The sequence below is a fragment of the Dromaius novaehollandiae genome, chromosome 5, assembly GCF_036370855.1.
Source record: "Dromaius novaehollandiae isolate bDroNov1 chromosome 5, bDroNov1.hap1, whole genome shotgun sequence".
NCBI lineage: Eukaryota > Metazoa > Chordata > Aves > Casuariiformes > Dromaiidae > Dromaius > Dromaius novaehollandiae.
Window position 1 is genome coordinate 7,270,115 of NC_088102.1, and position 20,924 is coordinate 7,291,038.

Consider the following 20,924-nt stretch of genomic DNA (forward strand, 5'->3'; position numbering starts at 1 on the left):
TAGGGATCTGTCCATGCTTTTATTCAACACTGTTCTTAAGATGAAACCTGAAGGTCTGATGCTCATTTTGGCAGAGAAATCCTGCAGGAATTAATCAAATCCTCATGCTAACCTGCTGACACTCAGGCTGCAGTATGGTAAGTCACCAGAAGTGGCATTTTTATAGACTAATTTTTTCAAGGAGAAAGGAACAGTTATCAATTATGTGGTATTCACACAGAGTTCTGGATGTGCTGTCAACATAGATTCTGCTGTTCTCTTTCCCCTCAGGCTACTGCTACCTTACAGCTAGGGATCTTCAGCAAAGTAAAGACTTACTATTTCAGAAGCAAATGAAAATAGATCTTTTTATATGGTACAGGAAATGGAGGCTATTCTTACTGATTATAGAGAGGCAGGAAAAAACAATTTTGTCTTACAAGTGATCTTTAATGTATAACACTGTGAACATCAATATTATGGAATTTGTATTGATTACTATCAATTATTATTAGTGAATATTGTGCAATGCATAAACTTTATCTGGGCAGAATGTCTATTCTTGCCTTTTGCCTGCTTTTGCAACAGAGTAATGAAAACCTTTCCCTATTTTTTTTTTTGCCTATTTTTTTTTTTTTTATTAAGAAACTACAAAGAGAAGGTGGACTATCTCTTTTATGTATTTAACCCTGAATTGCCAGTTAAAGAAAAGCAGCTGCTACAAATACTGGAGGATGGTTTCCAGAGTCTGGAAGTGCATACGGTATGCTGGATTATGGACAGAAGAATGCTATTGTTTAGTAACAGATAGCACAGCAGAGAGCAGACAGAAAAGTCCTGCTGTCTTTTCCTCTCTCCTTTTATTGTTTCCCTATTCATTTTTCTTCTGTTTTCTTCCTCTCTTCTTATCTTATTTCTTCATGCAACATCTGCTTCATTCTTCCCATCTTTACACCATCCGCAGCAAAGGCATGATTAGTTCTTTTCTAGTTTTTCCCTCCTCTTCTCCTTTCTTTGTCCATTCCCTTTTTGTTGCAGATTGTCTCTTCTCACTCACCACTTCTCATCAGTGCCCCAGATAGAGTTTGCAGGGACTGATGCAAGGTTAGTTTGGAAGACTCCACAAAAACAGCTGCATCACCTGTATTTGCTTACTGTGGAACACATTGGGTCTTTGCTTTTTCCAGTCATTTATTTTATAATTTTCATTTGTGTTTTTTTGCACACAATATTGTTTTACTACTTTGTTCTTCCTCCTTGCCAGTGCTAGCACAAAGTCTAGCATGGGTTTTCAGCTCTTTTAGTCTCAGTTCTAGTCATATAGCATCCTGGGTCCTGTCTTACAAACCTACTCCTAATTCTAAATCACTGCCTCCTTTTGTCCTTAATCCTAAACTGAAACATTGTGCATTTATTTCTGATATCCCCAGATGCTTAACTCTAAGTGTAAGGTCCCTGCTGTCACAGATCCTATTTGTCAGCCCATTCTAGTCCTGTTCATAACCCTAAGAACAGTCAGTCCTGTCACAGTGACCCCTTCCACCTTCAGACTGAAAAATAGCCAAATGGAAGAAATACATGATTTCATGATGTGTAAGAAGAGAATTTAGAAATAGAAAAAATGTGGTTTTGGATAAGGAATTTTCATTCTGACTTATGAAGGAAGAGAGTAGAAAATAGAATTAATTGAGGCTAGCTCTTCCTTCTCTAGTCTCCATTTTTCTCTTTTTCCTCTTTCCAACCTATTGCACACCTGCAAGAGATCAGATTTTTGGGTGGCAAGATTGTATCTTCAGGTATAGTGTTTATTATACTGTTCTGCTTTATTTTGTTTAAATCTTGCTAGTTTTCAGAGCTCCCACTGAGATTACTTGCCATGGCATAACATGCTATACAAGCATACAGGAGGATAGTCCCTGTCCCAAAGAGCTAACAGTCTGATTTTCTTGTCTATTTCTCCTACTCTGTTGAACCTATTTTGTTGTTGTTCACTCTTCACTTTTCCCTCCTGCCATCCCTTTTAAAAATTCATGGGTATATTTTCCTGCTGCTTAAAATCGTTGAAATTTTTAAGGAATAGTCTTAATACTTGGACCTTGCTTTAATCTTTGCAGTTGCCTAACACAAAGGAAGCTGTTCTTCTCTGTAACAGTCTAAGCATCTGTGAATGCCCCAGAATAGAGTTTTTGAAACAACAGGCCAAAGCTGAAGGCAAAAACAGCAGTGATCCTGTGGAGTCATTCAAGCATGGTAAATCAAAAGTTTGGAAAGATACAAAATTGACGGCCTTGTATCGGTGATTGCTGTATCTTGTGTTTTAAGTCTAAGGACATTTTGTAAATACTATAGGTGGTCATGAGGTAGCATATGCAGCCTTGAAGGGAACTCAGAAACTTTGCTGAAATCGAGTGACATTTTTGTTTGTTAGGAAGCCCTACAAAGCACTCGGGCTGCTGGGAGTGAATTCCCAGATGAGTTTGAAACGTCTGTGGGTGATGTCTTCATCTGAGAAATAATTAGATATGTCTAATCTTTTCTGGATCCAACATCTCACAGAAAGGGGAGGGTGAGGAGAGGCACAAATATGTTGGGCTAACCCATGTCCAGAGCAGGACACTGAAGGGAAAAATAGCAGCCAATCTCTTTTTAGCCTGGTTTCCTAAAGACAAGGGATAGGCATTCATGCTGTGTGACTCTGTCACCACAGTGGCTTAGGAATCATCAGATTCCATCCAAATTTGAAAGAGGTTTAGCACTCTCAAAGGTAATTAACCATTCACAACTTTTGTGGAACTGTGACTTAACCTAAATTAGGACACCTCTCCTCTCACTTCCTCTCCTCCTACCTCTCCTCCTCCCAAGGCAGGAAAGAGACATTTCTCAGCTTTCTTAAGGTTCATTTAACATCAGCCAACAGGACAGTCAGCATAGACTTCCTGGCCAGTCTGTCACCATATATAAAGCTCTAGGCTAGCCACTGCGCATACTATCTTTTGCTTGGTGTGAGTATCATAAAGAGCGTGGGGGAGCTCGGTTTACTACAGTGTGGAAAAAAAAACAGTTGGAAGACACAAGTCTGAAGGATACCTAGCTTCATTGGTTCCACTGCTTGTGAAATTACTTATATTTCTGATTTCACTGGCTTTAATATTACCCAGGTATAAATGTTGAATTTCACTATGTAATCATTTTTTTCCTCCCAGATGTATTTGTTTCATGAAAAGCATAAACACAGAATCATAATATATTTAAATATGTATTATATATATAAATACATATATGTAAAGCATAGATCCCTGTTAGACCATTCATCTGCCAGCCCAAGATGTAGCCTGCTCCTTATTGCACTAAGCACCATTGTTTTATTATCCTGCTCCCAAGCTAGAATTAGAAGCATTACTATTAACTGTCTTTTCGTCCTGCACTTAGGGAAAGTGATAATTGCAAAGGTTTTCCTTGGCCACAGTACTCCGGTTTGTGCAATGAATCCCATCTGTCAAGTCAACTACCCAGAGGCTAATTCAGTATTCAGGCCATGGAAATGCCTAGAAAGTGATACATCTGCTTCTGACAATAGTATGTATCTGTAGGCACTTGTTAGCATAAAGTTAAGGTTAAATCAACATTTGTATTCCAAAATCATCTTTCATGTACTTTGGATTGTGTCAAGCAATTTGATTCCTCAGAAGGCAGTCTCTGCTCAGCTGAAATGCATGTTTTCAAAGACAACGACAAGCAAGAAGTTCCCCAGCTTAATAAATATCATGTTAGTTTAGTTCATAAAGTGAAAGCAAGTTGTGCCACACTGCTATTTAGCCTTTAGTTCACACTAAGAGTAGCCTACTTCATGTAGTTTCATGCTTGCTCTATCTTTGTATAGCAGGATTGAATGAGTGTTGGAAAGGGCTGATGTACACATACCACACAGATCTTCACAGATCCACAGGCACTATTTTTAAGCAAAATAAAAACAGATAATGCTGAGAAATACACTGTTATAATTATGCAAATTAAATCCTTTAATCATGTGAGTGATGGATTCTGCTTTACCCTTTTTTTTCTCAAGAGGATGCAGAGTGGGAACTGAGTAATAGTTTTACCTGTTCACGCTGATGTGCCTTTCAAACTCTCTAACAGGGAGCAACATCTGTCTCTTTATATAGGAGCTGGGATTGCTTCTGGTTTCTTAGAAGGGAAGAAATGGAAGCCAATTTCGAAGGTGATCACACTGTAATATGATGGAGTAGTTTTGGACACTGCAGCAGTGAAAGCAGTGCGGGAGAGCTGTCTGTGCTCGCAGGATCTAAGCTAGTTCTTTTGGAGGATGCAGCCTCCATTCTGGAATCTGCCAGTTGCATTTTCTACGTGGGGCATTAGAGAGCCCCGTAATACTCCTCTACTAGGCTGTGTGATTCTGCAAGGCTAAGTCAAATGGTAGAAAGGAATAAAACTGAAACATTTTCATGGAAACAGATACCTTTGATTCATCACATCTTGAAATGAATACCAAACTTAGCTAACAAACAATATATTTATTTCATTTCCTCTACTTTAGAAGCGTGGTCTTCATTGGAATGGAGAAAGTGTGACTGCAGGCTTCGGCAGTGCGAGTGGTTTGTGTTTGATCATGAACTGGTCCTTCCAGAATATGTTGCCGAGTTTGAGTACGTTACACTGGTATGAACTTTGTTTTCCTTAATGTGATGTTAGAGGGAAAGCTTTAGATTTCACAGATCAAGCGGAAAAAAAGCAAGTAGTTGAAATTAAATTCTGCTCTACTCACAGGACCTGATTAGTCCAGGTTCAAGGTTTGTTCTCTTCTGTCTATTCTGTGAGAGCCAGATAAAACTTTCATGGAAGTCAGCAAGTAACTTTTCAGTCATTAAAGTGGGAGTTAGATAAAACTCTGCTTTTGAAGTCTTAAAAAGCACAGTAGAGATAGGAAAGATCCTCTTGGTGTCAACAGGTAAATTGAAACACATCTGAAAACAAAGTCCTCTCTCACTAAAAGCTCTCTTCTCTGAGGTGCCATGAAAGGTAAAGCTGATGGTATTAACTGTGTAAACAATCTTGTTTTCATGAGGTCTTGAGGGAGCAACTGATTTTTAGTTGTTTGGTTTGAGTTGTGTGATGTGCGGTTTTGAATAAGGAAAATATATTTTATCATCAGCTGGGATACTGAACAAGTTCTTCCATGATTTAAAAAAAAAAATTATTCTATTCATTTTTGTATGCCATGTAGTGCTCTGTTTTTCAGTCATCTGCTACCAAGATGCAAGGGCTTACTTCAGACTCTGAGTCCCTTTGTCAGGTAGAAGCAAGAGTATGGGGAAATGGGATGTTCAACTCTGGGGAAAAGAAGAGGAAGAGTGGAATTAAGTTATGCACCAGCTCTGCCTGGTCCTGTGGTCCAGCTGTAGATTGCTCTGCTGTGATTCTTGCACTTCAGGAATTTCAGTGCATAATTGTACTACTTTGTCTTTGGCCAGAGTTCTGTGTGGTATACAACCCATAGAAACAAAAGCATCATGTAATACACTGTGATTACTAGGCAATTAAACCCAATTTTTAGCAGATCGGTGCCACAGAAAGATGATTTCCTAACTTGTTTTCTATTAAAAAAGAAAGTTTACAACTTTCAAATGCCTTTTATTTTAAATAGGCTAAAGATCAATCTCTGTTTTCTACGTACAATGTAATTGTGGAAGAGGGAAAGAAAAGCACAGATGGATTTATTCTGTCTCATGATTTGCAACGTGATGATGAAGTTTTGAACATGCAACCACTAGTGAAAGCCAGGCCTAAGATTGCTTGCTTAGATGAAAAAACAATGCTTTCAGTGGCTCAGGCCAGTATTTTCAGTCAGGTAAAGGTGAGGAATTGCTGTCAAATTTACAATAGAAGAAATGTATTACTGTGTTGTTCAGATTTCCCCGTGACCCAAACCAAAGTTAAAAATTAAGGTTTCCATTTGGGCTTGATTCTGACGTTACTTACGTTTACTTGACACCAGTAGCATGATATTGAACAAAGAGAAGTTGTAAACTTACATGAAATCAAAATGCTTTCCCCTGCCTATGAGTTACTATACAATGTGAATTACAATTGTTGGATTGAATTCTGATTGTATTTCCTATTGTGTAAAGCACAAGTAATTTCACTGAAAAACAGCTTAAATGAAGTGGATCTGAGAACAGGACAAGACTTAAACTATCAGCCTTTCCTCTGAATTTTCTGGAATACATGAGTTTACGCCATTATACTAATTGCTCTTGAAAAGATTTTTTTTTTTTGGTCAGATTTGACATCAGAATACAGATGTAACCTAGGGAAAAACATAAAAACTGTGTAGCAAGCTACAGATTTTAGCTTCAGAAATACGCATTGTTACAATAGCAACACAGGAAAATGCTTATTCATGTGGATATTCACATGCCTAACTCTGACATTGCATGTGTAGCTATTGTGTGGCATTTTCAGTAGTCCCCTTTTCTGATGAAGTAGCCCTGCTAAATATATGATACTTGAAGCTGTGAAATAGTTTCTGTACTGTCCCATTTTTAACTCTAGCTTGTGAGCTGATAGCATTTTCTGTATTTGCTGATTATGTTTTCAATCCCATTTTCTTAACGTCTCCAAATAAACCTTTTCCTTCCCAAAGCTTATTTAGATATAATGTTAAGAAAGAGCAGAATAACAATTTTCTTCCTATTTTACCAAAGTGCTGTCTTTCAAGTGATCTGTATTTGTAGTGAGATACTAGCAATTCTTCTCTCACTTTGCCTTTTCCTAAGTATTTACCCTCAATGGATCTGTTGCTCATCGTTGCTGGGCTCATCTCTATGGCTCATTCCCATACTGCTCTCTAATAATGAAAGACTTACCAGTTCCTTAGAGTCAATGGAATTTCCATTAAAGAAATGAATAATTTCCAGTAAAGAGGTGAACTGAACAACTATCTTCCTGTTCCTTTTCCTGTGAACAGATTGGCTGTCTGACTCTCAATCTACCCAGGCAACTTATTTCAGGGAGAAGTTACAGAACAAATAGTCTTCAAATAAGCGAAAAAGAGTCATCATATCCTTTAGTTATCTTTTCACTATTTTGTGTTACTTTGGAGTCAGTTTTTATAGTCTTATGGTTTGTGGGATAGAATAGTATTTATTTTTGCACTCCAGCAGTTGAAGCTTTTTCATTTCAAATGCAGCTTTGGAGTATTACAGAATTGGGTTGCACATCTGATAAAACTGTAATTTCTGCTGTATTTTCGGCCTAGGTTTTGAATTTGCATGGAAACAGCCTGAGCAAGCTACGGGACATCTCTAGACTTACAAGACTTCAAAAGCTTACCATCAGCTTTAATGAATTTACTTCCTTAGATGATATTTATGATTTGGTGAGACATTAAGCTCTAAGTTTTTTAAGGAACATTAACTAGAATAATATTATTGTATGGGGAAAAAAATCTGTACAAGTTAAACTCAGTAACATGACAGCAAGTCCAAAATTCAGTGTCCTCAAACAAGTTCTTACTCCAGGTTTGTAGTCGTGATAGGCAAGACCATTTGAACCTTTCCCAACACTGATACCAAATACTGTGATAATGTTAACTCTTCTGGACAAAGAATTATTCCAAGAGCAGGGTTATATCTGGAGAGAGGGTCTCTTTCTCCGTAGTTGAACTGATCTTTTCCTTGAGGTTTGAAATCTGTCCTTGGAAGCTTCATGCTCTATGGAGGCTGGAATGCACGATGGTGCTGTAGGACCCCTTGCTCTTCCATGATCTATAGATTTACCCTAGCACAAGGTTCTTCCTCAACTGTAAACACAAGGTGACTCCACTCCATTCTTCAGGCAGCAGCTCTGTTCTGCACTGCTCTGCAGACCCAAAAGTGCGATGTCATTGCCTGGGCAAAGGGTGTCATGACAATTCCCTCCAGGCCCTTTTCTCCCCCTTGCCCCCTAATATGCAGAGTGAAATAATTGTAGAATGTATCAAAATACAGATGACTAATAGTGATAAGCTGAACTATTGAGGCTTGAAGCAGAGTGGGAAGGGAGGTATTCACCTTCAGCCTGGGAATGCCACACAGCATTTTTTCTTCTATGGCTGCTTTTGTAGTCTGTAGACTGGAATAACAGTAACTGCTGTTAAGTCCTAGGCAGGACTTCTGGGCTTTCCCATATATATCACTGCAAATTCAAGGATCCAATTCCCAGATTGCTCTTTTTTCTGAGGTTATTTGGTGCCAGTTAGGAGGCTTCTGATGTGAATGCTAGGTGTAGTCTTTCATTTTCAAAAACCTGGCTTAGTCAAACAGACATGATATGCCAAGGTGTTCCCTGAGGTAATGACTCCTCTGTTGTCCTTAGGGGAACTTGAATGGGGCACTCTAGACCTCTCTCTGCAGACGCAGTAGTGAGCATTAGATCTAATTAAATCTGTTTAAATATTAAATGTGTCTGATTAACCGAAGTTTCTTTTGCTATAGTTTTGGCCCTACAATTATCCTCAAACCTGTGTTGTCTTGCAGCCCAACCTGGAGTATTTTGATGCAAGCCATAACCACGTGATCACTCTTGAGGGCCTTAGACACTTAAGAAAACTGCAATTCTTTGACCTGAGCTGGAATCAGCTGAAAAAGAGTAGGCAAGAAATAAACATCTTACGTGAACACACTCCCAACTTACGCAGTCTGGACATCACACACAACCCATGGCATAAGGTACATATCACTGCTTGAAATTCCTGGGAGAGCATTCTAACCAGGACTACAGTTATATCACAAAAGCTTAAAACCTGGTCTTGTTCTTTTTTTTATTCTAAGGCCCTTGCAATGTAAGAAGCCTTTTGACTATGTCATGGCTTCTTTGTTCTCACATGGCCTCCATCTCTTCTTGTAGTCCCAGCCTAACCAGGTGGTAGTGAATAAGCTGTGTCGTTGTATGGAGACATCTCCGAGGCACAATTCCATTCTTTTTTGCTTCCCATAAGAATTAATTTTATTGGTGGCTGTGCCAGACATAAAAAGCTAAGCCATGGCTTGAATTTTGCTGGCTCAGCTGCACGGAATAAGGGGTGGGAACAGAGATATTTCCCTGGCCTAGGGGATGTGTGTATATACTGTTAGTCCCTCTGTTACTGCACATATCTCTGTGTAGGAGCACAGCTGTGCTGGCTGGAGCTTTGGAGAGAAAGCCAAGACTCAGCCCTTGTACAGACTCTCTGTCAGTCCCCACTGCATCCTGCCCGACCAGCCTCAGGAACAAATGTTTCTCTCTGTTCTTTATTCCCTTTGAATCAGTACAGTTTAATATTGTTTAAAAGGGCTCAATCAGAATCAGCACTGTTAAACCTTACAAATACAGGGCACTGAAAGGCTCTTAGAAAGTCTTTTTCAGTGACCATTTAATACTATATTTAATATTTTGTATGATTTTGTATAATAAAGTACGTTTCTTAAGCCATTTGAACAACATCGTAACCTGGGAAGCAGAACTCCATTGGGGCACCCAAGAAGCATCCAGAAAGATGCTTCCTGTTCTATTTGGCCTGTCATTTAAATGATACTTACCAATATAAGCTAAGATATAAAAGGAAATAATAAGAGCTACTAGTTCTGGTCTGTGGTTCTTTGCTGTTATTACTGAGTTTTCTAACCGATCAAATTTACAATTTTGTTGTGCTCTTTGCCATCAATTCTGTTCATTGACATTGTAACTCTTGAGTGTTAAGAAATGACGAAAACTGTCCCTCTCAAGAGTTCTTAGGCATCCAACCACAATGTCTAGTTGGTTCAGTTCAGAGCTAAGCAGAAAATCCTTCTTCCCTCTCAGAGGATGCATTTGCTGATCTAGCTCATAAAAGATTACATTTGGCTTATTCGGCTGTCAAAATATATCTATATTCCACCCACAAACAGAGATGATATTATGCTTTATGTGAGGAGTGTGTATTTCATGTATTATATTTAAACTAGTGGGCAGTTCAGCATATTCTGTATGTATAGGAAAGATCTGTGGTGATATCTTTAGGTTTTGGTGACACCTCTAAATCTTTTAAACATCTCTCTACATGTCCTATGAAGCTTTCTTTGTCTTTTGTAATACTTCTGGCTCATAAATCAAACTCCTAGATTATAAAACAAATACTAAAACATCTCATATGTCAGTTAGCTTTGTACGATTAATAACTTTCTAGTTAGCCCGTGTGACTCCAGAGCAGTTTATTCCCATCAATGTCACATAAAATCAGGATAATCAAAACTAGCCTGAAGGTACCATATCTCATGTGTTTTTGGCATGCTACGTTAGCAGGGATGACACAGTGACTCTGCTGAAGATTATGGCAGAGCTCTAACTTTTGACATCCATGAGATGACAGTAGGATAAATAGAAAGGAAATGCAAGTCTTATTCTGATATGTAAACTATATTGGCAATTTTAAAAAGTCGCAACACTTTATTTCTTTCTTCAAGCCAGCCTCATTGCGTTTGAGTGTCATTGGCCGATTAAAGGCTCTCACTATCCTAGATGGAGTCCTGATTACTGACGAAGAAGCTGCGGAAGCATTACACTATATTGCAAGATCAAATATAACCCAGGTTTGATTTTCCATTTTGCTGTAACTTGCAACAAGTGCTGTGTTTCGTCTTTGCTCCTGGCAGTAGGTCAGAAATTATTTACTAAACACTGGCCTACTAAAGAGCTTTGCTAGTACCCCAAAATTATATCCTGGCATGATATGGGAAACAGTCATGTTCAGGTTCTGCTGAATTTAAAGTAAAAGAAAGTAACTGTGTTTGCCAAATAGAAACAATGGAGAGAAAAATAACAGGCTAAACCAATTATTTTATACTCTTTTTTAAACATATAGACCCAAATCCTGGACATTTGTTTTAAGGTCCTTTCACAAGGTAAATTTGCAGAGTATTTTATGAGCAGAAATGAAATGATTCTTCCTAACCCCTGAGCACAAATGTGTTCTAATTAAACTCTGGACTATATCCCAAAGCACTCCTGAAGCGTAGGCTGAGTCTAAGTTAATGCACTTAATGGGCCATGTCAGCTGGAACTGAGTATCATCATACTAATGCAACTTTTGTATGATCAGAGCACAGTTCCAAAGAGTTGGATAAGTATCTTCACAGCTAATCAAAGGGAAACAGACTACAGCATGTTTTAGTGTGGTCTACCTTTTCTGTTTTATGTGCTGAAAACTCTAAAAATTTTGTATATGCAAGACCTATAGGAATCTAGCAAATCTAGCAAAATTATTAGATCTGTGACTTATTATGTCTACTAATATATGCCCTTTGCCTTTCAAGAATAACAGGATCATTAAGCCCTTTCTTATATGTTAAGCTGTGGACTGTACAGTATGTCTAGTTATGTTATCTACTTACTGTAAGTACTTTCTTCTTTTTTTTTTCCTCAGGTATCTCTGTTAGAATATTCTAGGACTGATGAAGAAAGCCCTCCCGTTCTTAGTGTGTTTCCTTGCGCTAAAATTCTGTCTCAAATTAGCAAGAACAAGGTGGATTCACAGGCACATCTTAGTAACTGGTATTCAATGGTAGGGCTGATGCTATTTAATGTATTTAGGCTAGCATTTAGATTAATTTCTGTAAAAGTTTTCTTTTGTGGTCTTAGTTTTATGGATTGATGCTTTTGGATTAAAATATATTCTTAAACACTTTCAAGTCTAACCAATAGTTACATTGTTTCTGGGGATGGTCATTTCCAGATGCCTCACAGGAGGTCCAGGAGACTCTGTAAAGGTCATTTATTAAGTAACTTTTTTGCAATTCAACTGCCTTTTAAGCATTAATTTATTTTAAGACCAGAAGGTACTATTAGGATCCTTTAGACTTATTTTATGCATAAAACAGGCAAGAGAGCCTTAGATAGTAATTTCTACATCAAGTTCATACCATCTGTTTGAGCTTTATCAGATCTTATGGAACATAAGATAAGAAAAGAACCAGACAGACTCAGGAAACTGCAGCCAGCTCCTATGCTTTCTGTCTCCCCGATCAATAGAGATTGGTCCTGAGAATTCTCCATTAGAAAATTTAGTAGCTATGCTCAGCTTATTTATTCTGCCAATTTTGAACCCAATTTTTTTCTGATGTCACGAAAGTATAATGTTGACATATGTTGAAACATTAGTTTGCCTGGTAAATTCTATAAACATGAATTCCATAATGCACATAGCCACACAGGTTTCTAATACTGAGCCTTCAAATATATTCTACCCTAAAATTTAGAGATGAAGCGTATTTCGGTTCTAAAACCTAATAAGCTTTACCACATGCATGTTGAACTTTCTCTATACCAATCTGTTTTTTGCAAATTGGCAGGATTAAAACTTTCACAAAATTCTAGTAAATATCAATATGAAACCCAGATTGCAAGAAGAGAGCTAGTAGGTCTAATTTCAAACCAGCAAACATTACCAACATACAGTAACCCTGTGAACATTATCTCTCACCTTGAAAATCCACCTAAAGTTATGAACTAATTAAGCAGTTACTTGATGAGCAGCAGGACTTGGTTTGGTTTAGCACCGTACCTTGCTCTCCAGTTATCTAGTGTTTAGTGAGGTCTGACCTCTCAACAGAGTTTCTCAGACTGTTCAGAATTGGTCTCTCCTGGATTCTCTAGTGTCTAGCACTGTAGCTTAGCCAGACTGTAGCCTTTTCTTCACTGGGAACATCACTTTAGGTCTCTCCCATCTAGCTGCCCATTTTCATGGAATTTGTAGGAAGTCAGTATCTTTCAGAGCCCTAGTCATCTGACAGATTGGGTTGAAACCCAGCAATAGGTTTAAAAGCTAGTGGTAAGACTAGCAGACTGATAGACAGAGAGCACAATCCCATTAGGCTTGTTTCCTTAGGAAACTGGGCTAACAAAAAGCCATAAGAGTCAATGAAGGAAGATCCAAGGTCATCCTAACCTGTTCTGACCCATCATCTGAAATCATGTTAAACTACAAAGAATAAAAGGTTAGAAGTTCCTCTGTCAGTTCAATTTGTTGTGTAAACTCTAGAATAGCTAGAGGAAAACGCATTTCTGTTGATGAGCCTAGCATTCTATTCTGTATGCAACAGGAAATTCATGTTTATCGAAATTGCCAGGCAAATTAATGTTTTAGCATATGTCAACATTATGCTTTTGTGACATCAGAAAATGGATTCATAAAGTGTAAGATAAATATTTTGAAATTGGAATAATGTAGCCAAAAATGTTCTTTAGTCATCAGCAAAGCCAGTTTCATGGCACTGAATGTTACAGTGATTATTTGTCTTAGGCTAGATATGACACTGGATATCCTGGGCCCCTACAACACAATTAGAATTTTTTGAGTAAGGCTCTGTGATCTTTTCTTCTCCCCATCATGCAGTGATTGGCTAGCCTACTGCAGTATCATCAGTTGTTTCCTCAGAAACAGGTTATGGATAAGATCATTGACAGCCCTGTCTCTACTGTAAGGTAGATCCTCTGTAAGAAAGTCCTTTGACTCAAAAATGTGTTTTTAGTATCTGTATTTGCTTGTTTGTTTAGGGTATTTCAAAAAAGAAAATCAGTGAAGTTGTTAGCCAATGATAAAGAGAAAAGAGTACTTAATATGTTTATCAAAAGTATGAAGAATTATGAAGTTTGGATGAATTCTGTTCTGGCTCTGCACTCAGCCTCTGCTAGACTAAATAATAATCCTTAGGTTTTAGGCTGCAATCGTGATTCCACTGAAGTCTAGTTGTAAAATGAAGATTTGTAAAGCAGGCTAGCCAGTGAAATAATCACATTACATTGATAAAAGGATTTAAATTGCCCAAAACTATCTAAGATCTAATGCAAACAAGAAAAATTGACTATGTTTAGATAGCAGCTAAAACCACATAGGTACATTTTGGGAACTGGCATACTTATGTTGCAGAGTGCTTGTTTTGGATGGATAAGTTGAGCTTTTCTGAAGTGTATTACAGATGAATAGCTCCATTATGTAATAAGGAAATATCACACCCTGAACCCAAGAAATTTCCATTGATACCATCTGAAAGGTACATGAAAAACCTGAGCACAGAATAGGTGGAATTAAATTATAGATTGATTGACTCGCAGTTTTCTTTCAATTCTAACACTGAGTTTTATTACAGATCACTGTCTTAGATCTGGATGATCAACATCTCTTCAAAATTTCCAACTTGGAAAGATTGGAGCATTTAAGATGGGCATCATTTAGCAACAATAATCTCACTCAGATAGAAGGTCTAGAGTCTTGTCTTAATCTTGAAGAACTCACTTTGGATGGAAACTGCATTTCAACACTAGATGGTACTATATTTACCACGGTAGTGATGATTTAGGCCGTTAAGCTGGGACACAATAGAAATATGTTTTTATAGTGAAATGTTATAGAGCATGATTTCTTATTTGCTGCCAATGAGTTTTTCAAGTATTGAAAAATCTGATCTTTAGCTTCTCAGTGCATCTTTAGCAGAACTGAAGAAAAGGAGTAAGGCAGAACAGTTATCTTGCAGCAAAATAAGTATTTATTTTTTAAATCTGCATATTTATATATGTTTACTCTACGGCTGATCTAATTACTATTGCATAAACGTTATATATTCCCCACATGTATCATGGCAGACATTGTTACTAATTTGAAAATCGGGTCTCAAGTCCACTGTGAGCTGTGAATTCAGTGCGAAGGTACTAATTAACTTCAGTTCACCTTCTAACACCCAGTCCATGCTCCCAGATGTGATGCTGGTCACTCCTACATTCCCATTCCAGTGCCACAGATGCTGTTTTACTTCTGGACTTTGATGGGGAGCTGGACTGAGTGTCCCCACAGCCATCATCCTTCTCCATCGCATGACTTGGCACAGTTGCATGACATGTGGCATGACTTGGAGATAGCTCACATTCCTCTGGAGAGTAGAGTTGCATCTGCCCTGGTATGAGATGGGAGAAAGGTCATGCCTGACACGTGAAAGAGAAGTCAGAGAGTCTACTGAAAGCCTAGTAGTTTGAGAAAGAAGCGGGCAGCTGGTGCCACATACATACATCTTTACTGCTGTTAGGAAAAGAACCAGTTAGCCAGATGTCACCCCAAGAATCTGTGCCACTGGCAGATGGGTGAAGGTGACCATGAGCAGGCAGGCTTCTCTGAAATATTTCTTTGGCCTTGTCCTGCTTTGAGGGGTGGTAGCAGGGGTAGCTTCTCTGCAGAGATCTTCAGTCTATGAAGAAAGAGGGCTATCAGTAATCTCTCTTAATTCTGTTTGCATCAGAACCACTAACACAAGCTGTGTCACTTGTAACTTGTTTTACCATCTGTGTCAGCCACCTTTTTATACAACTCACTTTACACTAAGTATATCTTGTTTATTTTTCAAGGAATTTCAAAGCTCACCAAACTTACAAGACTTAGTGTAAATAACAATCATCTTACCAGCCTGGAAAGACATGTGTTTCAAAATCTGTCTCATCTTCATTACATCTCCGTTGAGAACAACAGAATCACTTCTTTAATCGGTTTAAAGAAAATCTATTCTCTAATAGAGCTATACATAAGTAATAACTTTGTTTCTGCCAACCAAGAGATATACCATTTAAAGGTAAATATGGATTTACTATTTCAAAAAATAATGTTTTTTATTATATTAGAAGTACAATCTTTCCCCACTTGGAATTGAAGAAGTTATACTTGAAAACATAGTTGGAGGTTCTGCCCATGGATGCTACATTAATTCATGTCTACAGTTGAACCCAATGTAATTAGAACCTCAGTCTAGCCTTTTTTGATTGGGTATGCTCATTCCTGAGAAGGAGGTACTCAACCTTTAGTTGATTGTGTCCAAAATTTTCTGCACAGAGTTAAATATCATGCATACCTGGTAGGCTAAATAAAGCCTTACAATCCATGGGATAATTCTGCAACTCATGTCAAATAAGAAACAGCCATACCTGCAGGAATTTTAGTTCTTTTTAGCTTGCCTGGAATGCTAACATATGTATTGCAAACTTTGTTGGCTGGATTCAGACACTCACTGGAGACTGAGGAGCTAATTCCTATTTATGTTCAGACTACAAAACTGTGAGAGAGCACAAAGGCTTTTAGGGGAATGACAGTATAGTTTACACTCACTTGAAGGGCTTTTTTTGTGGCTTGAGCGATGCAAAGAGGTTTTAATCTAAATGTAAAAGTCTGGATTTTGTTAAGTGATTTCTCATTTTTGACTCTTGCAGATGACAGCTGAAGAAAAAGCTGGAAACCAAGTAGCCTGAATGCCCCTGTATATGGATATTTTAAAGTGATATTAAAACCAGTGCTTTTTTTCTTCTCAGGGTTTAACTAATCTGATAATTCTGGACATGAATGGAAATCTAATAGTTTGGAAACAAGATAACTACCGATTATTTGTATTATTCCATCTTCCTTCTCTCAAAGCTTTAGATGGCATTGCAGTAGTAAGTTATTCTGTATGCACATTTTTACTGTAACTTTTGTTAAAATCATTCTTTTGTAAATCAAGACTTTGCAGATCAAACTGGCCACTGTCACGTGTGGAATCTCTTCATATACTCTATAGTACCCCATTGTCTGTTTCTGTCTCTCCTTAATCTTCTTGGGGTAGAAATTGTCTATTTTGTAATAGCACCTAGCATAATGGGGTTCTTTCTGGAATTTTAACTGTAATTATGGAGCATCAACACTTCTAACACCTATGAAATCAGTGTACATTACTTACAAATCTATATTTCACATGAACTCGGAGGACACAGACTGTCCCCATGAATTTGTTCCATAAGAAAACAGTCAGCTAGTCTGCTGATAAAAAGCCAAAGTAACACTTAAGTTACTTTGATTCTAAACATTTTTAATTCTTTGATTTACCCTCTGGGCTAAAGTGTTCCTTGCCTATACTGCTATAATAGTTCTAGATCTGCATTAATGTAGCAGACATCACTTCAAATTCATTTAACAGGATCCAACAGAAGGAGAAAGTGCAAAAGATCTGTTTGGAGGCAAACTCACCTCTGATATGATTGCAGATAGACTGGGACATTCAGACTTCACAGAAATGCAAGAATTAAATTGGACAACCTCTAATATCAGGTGCAGTAGTTTTTGTTAGTGCATTATCTGTTAAAAGTAGCATCTAATATCATGGTGAGAATGTGAAAATGTAAAGCTAGAACCTGTATTTAGCAGATGTGGCTGATTACCCCTCCTGTTTGTAGGCAAAGTTCTCCTGACTGATCCATAAAATGAGAGTAATTTTATATTGCAAAGGGTTATTTTCCACAGTTTCACTGAGTAAATGTTCTTTCTCTAGATGCTTCCATTTTTCATTCAGAGAGTGGTGCTGCCTGTGCAGTTAGAGATAAAATGTCTAGGAGAGATAGGGTACCTACTCCAGGACAGTATCTAGAAGAGAGATTCTATTTTATCAAAACCCATTTGATCTGATTCCTTTCAACCTAAATTTGTCCAAAGTGAGAACAGACATGTCATATTTATGTGCAGTACTTCTTCTCTCATCTTCTGATTTCTTAAAGAGATGCCTTGTCCATCATAGATCTACAGGGACTTAGAGCAAGAATGACCTGTGATTAAAAGCATTCTTAACTGAACAGTAGTATTTGCTCATAGTGTGACAGTCACTGTTCTGCAACAGAGGATTTTACAGAGCAGTAGTCACATTTTTACAAGCCATCATCCCTGATAATAATAATCTTTAGGAAAATAATTTCTGTGGGTTGTAAGTATATATCTGTCTTCTTGGAGACATATTTGGATTTTATTCTTTCCCAGTATCCTGCATCTGTCAGTACAAGTCCCTCACTTCAAAACATGTGAAGACAATTATCATGGCACAGTCCACTTCATCAGGGTGTTTCTTTCATAGGAGTATGTTGCCTTTCTTACACAAAAGCCAGTATGTTAGGGATCTGCTTATGCTATATATCTCCTGTATATCTTATTTGTGTTGTCTGTATTCTAAATCCATAATTATGTTCTTTACTTAATTCAGAACTGTAGAGCTGATGCCAGCAGACCAGTTTAGAAATGTCTGCAGCGTGAATTTACAGAACAATAATCTTACATCTTTCAGTGGTTTAATCTTCCTGCCTAATGTCAAGGTGGGTTTGTGACACAATCTTTTCTATAGGAATAATACTAATGATAAGCTGATTTTCTTTGATTGAAAAAAAACCCTTTAATCTCCTTTATTCTGCTGCTGTTTGTGGGTTTTGTAACATCAGTAATCAATCAGCACAAAGCTGGTGAATAGGGAAATGTTCACTGTGAATTGCAACTGCTGTTGCAGTTTTACAATATTGTTGCAGTAAGCTGATTCAAAATCAATGAATTGCACCAAACTTTCTAAGCTCTTAGCACTTTAGATTGAGCAAAATTTAAAAATCAAATTTCTGAATTAGAAAAATGTTGTAATTGTCAGTTTTGCTAATGTGTTAGCAGAGCAGCATTCTGTTTCATTAATTATGTTTGTTTTGTGCAGGTATTGTGTCTGAACTACAATCGCATTGAATCAATACTGCCTAGACAAAAGCCCCCAAATCAGGCAGCAAATAGGCAGCAGCTGTACCAAAAGGTGACCTCTAGTGGCTATGGACAGCAAGGACTTTCCAAAGGAAGGAGGTACCATCAGCTTTTAAAATGTTTTTCCTTTACTGGGGAGGAAGGAGGTGTCTTGCACGTCAATAGCTTAGGATCTACCTCTTTTCCCCTTCTCTCTTGAAGAAGCCCAGTAGCTTCTTTTACTCGTTTTGCACACTTGCAACCTATTTGATATAATCTGGTTGACTTTCTTTCCTAGGTTTTTTGTGAACAACTGGTTAGGTGACTTCTTCATCAAATTAACTATCCTAGTATTCTGCTGTCTGTTCTTTGGATCCTATTGCATAGGTGGGTAGGCCTATCTTATAGTTTTTTCACCTTCCTGCAAAGGAATTCATTTCCAGTAGGGGAACCATCTACCTCTCTCTAGCCACTAGTTTGATCTGGGAGAGCATGGGCAGGTATCTCTGATCAGATTGATCATTGATATCCTATGTTTGCAGTCTTTAGTTAGATTTGCATAACATTACACTACAGAATTTTATCAGTATGAGCCTTATACCGAGACAGTATTGCACTCCTTTAAGCATGATCTGTGAAAATTGAGCAGCCTTACACTGCATAGTATTCTGATGGCAGTCAGAACCACTTACTAGAATCAGTGATCTCAGCTGATTCACGCTATAGTAGCTTTTATAAGCATTTTTTGCATATTCATCCAAAATTCGTCTGCAGTGTTGTATCTAGCCTAAGTGGTCATTTATCCCGCCAATAAACCTCCTTTCCTTCGCTCATAAGTGGTATTCTTTTTCTCGTCCTCTTAAAGAGACATTCATACCTTTTTCTTCCCTTTGTCATCAACATTAGGTCAGCCTGTGTCCTAAAGAGCATTTTCAAATCACCTTTCAGTCTGCATTTCTCATCTGTGCACTCTGTTAGGACTGAAATTTCTGGGACCTGTCAAGATTCATTTACTCAGTTCTTCACAGATAAGACAACATCCATAGCCAGATTTGGTTTTATCCTATCAGACAAGGCTTGCAAAATCACTGTGCAGAGTTCCCTCTGTACATTGGTCAAGTTTTATAAAGTGATAGTGACAGAGCATCAGAGAATCCTGCAAAACCTAGTTATTTGTTTTCATATTTTTCAAGAGCTTGCTCAGCTCTTCTTGTCTTCATTCTTTGCATATATTCAGCATTGACATTATTTTATTTTTTCTCTGGGGTGTGGGAATAACATGAATTTGTTTCAGATTCTCTGGAGAAAAATGGCAGGGACAGAAGCACACATGGTTATGGGTTTTGGGATTTCCTCCATAATAGTGTGACAAATTTCTGTGCCCCATTTGCTGAAGTTACACATCTGTTCCTTCATGAGAGATGAAGTTTCTTTACACAAATTGGGAACTCAAAAAGGGCTTGAAATAATCATTTATTTACTACAAGAATGCCCCTGTTATTGATAGCTGGGATCTTTTTACATTAATGCCTTCCTGCTTCCTCCCCTTTCCCTTTTTAAATATTGACAAAATATTAGCTTTCTTGCAGGCCATGGAAACTTGGCTGATGTTCCCAAACTTAGTGAAAGTCAACATAAATAATCCATAATATTTCTCAGCCAGCTTTTTCAAATACAGCTTATTCAAAGTCTCTGATTTAAACATGTAAGAATCTCGCTCCCTAGCTGCTACTTAACAACCTTTAAGCCAATACTGGAATGTAAATTATTCCATTGTCACTGTATGATATAAATAGTATTGCCTGGGCTTTTCTTCTTCCACAAATGCAGAGCAGAAGTATTTAGTGAACACTTGTGCTTCTTTGCAGATGTATTGATAGTTCTATCATCTTCAGCTGGCAGTGGTCTAACATCATTGTCAGGTTTATTTTTGATATACTTTGACTCTTTCTTATTGTCCTTAATGCTACAAGCCACTGATGTCTCCTTATGTGCATTTGCTCCTTTCATCATTTTTTAACAGATTTTTATTTCCTGCTGTCAGTTTTTTTATTCTTCCATTTGTTGTAGCTGTTTTTAATTTTTTACTAAGTGGGTACTGGCTTTTCAATGACTGCTGCATTCTTTCTTAATTGTGAGTCATTCTAGGAACAAAAATGTTCTTAAACCTTCTGCAGTTCCCATTTACACTTTCTCCAGAAGTTGAATTAGCTCTCAGTTTTTGTAGGCTTGTGAGATAAGTCTGTGTTAAGCACAGAATATATATATTACATATTTACAAATATTAACACAAATTAATATTACATATTAACATCCAGTTTGGATATTGTTTTGTTTGTGATGTATGAATGTAATCAAGTCATGACCATTAGCACCAAGATTTAGTGGC

At 37.6% G+C, this 20,924-nt stretch overlaps 1 protein-coding gene across 1 annotated transcript in view; it reads left to right on the top strand.

The window, feature by feature from the left end:
• Window positions 1–20,924, top strand: part of LRRC9 (leucine rich repeat containing 9) — a 43,413-nt gene that overhangs the window by 14,313 nt on the left and 8,176 nt on the right. The window contains exons 11-25 of the mRNA XM_064513512.1: window positions 625–742; window positions 2,094–2,229; window positions 3,409–3,555; window positions 4,535–4,656; window positions 5,642–5,851; window positions 7,256–7,375; window positions 8,514–8,705; window positions 10,458–10,583; window positions 11,417–11,554; window positions 14,139–14,316; window positions 15,385–15,605; window positions 16,336–16,458; window positions 16,977–17,107; window positions 18,027–18,135; window positions 18,516–18,655. Coding sequence (XP_064369582.1) covers window positions 625–742; window positions 2,094–2,229; window positions 3,409–3,555; window positions 4,535–4,656; window positions 5,642–5,851; window positions 7,256–7,375; window positions 8,514–8,705; window positions 10,458–10,583; window positions 11,417–11,554; window positions 14,139–14,316; window positions 15,385–15,605; window positions 16,336–16,458; window positions 16,977–17,107; window positions 18,027–18,135; window positions 18,516–18,655 — 2,211 coding nt within the window. The remainder of the gene's footprint in view (window positions 1–624; window positions 743–2,093; window positions 2,230–3,408; window positions 3,556–4,534; window positions 4,657–5,641; window positions 5,852–7,255; window positions 7,376–8,513; window positions 8,706–10,457; window positions 10,584–11,416; window positions 11,555–14,138; window positions 14,317–15,384; window positions 15,606–16,335; window positions 16,459–16,976; window positions 17,108–18,026; window positions 18,136–18,515; window positions 18,656–20,924) is intronic.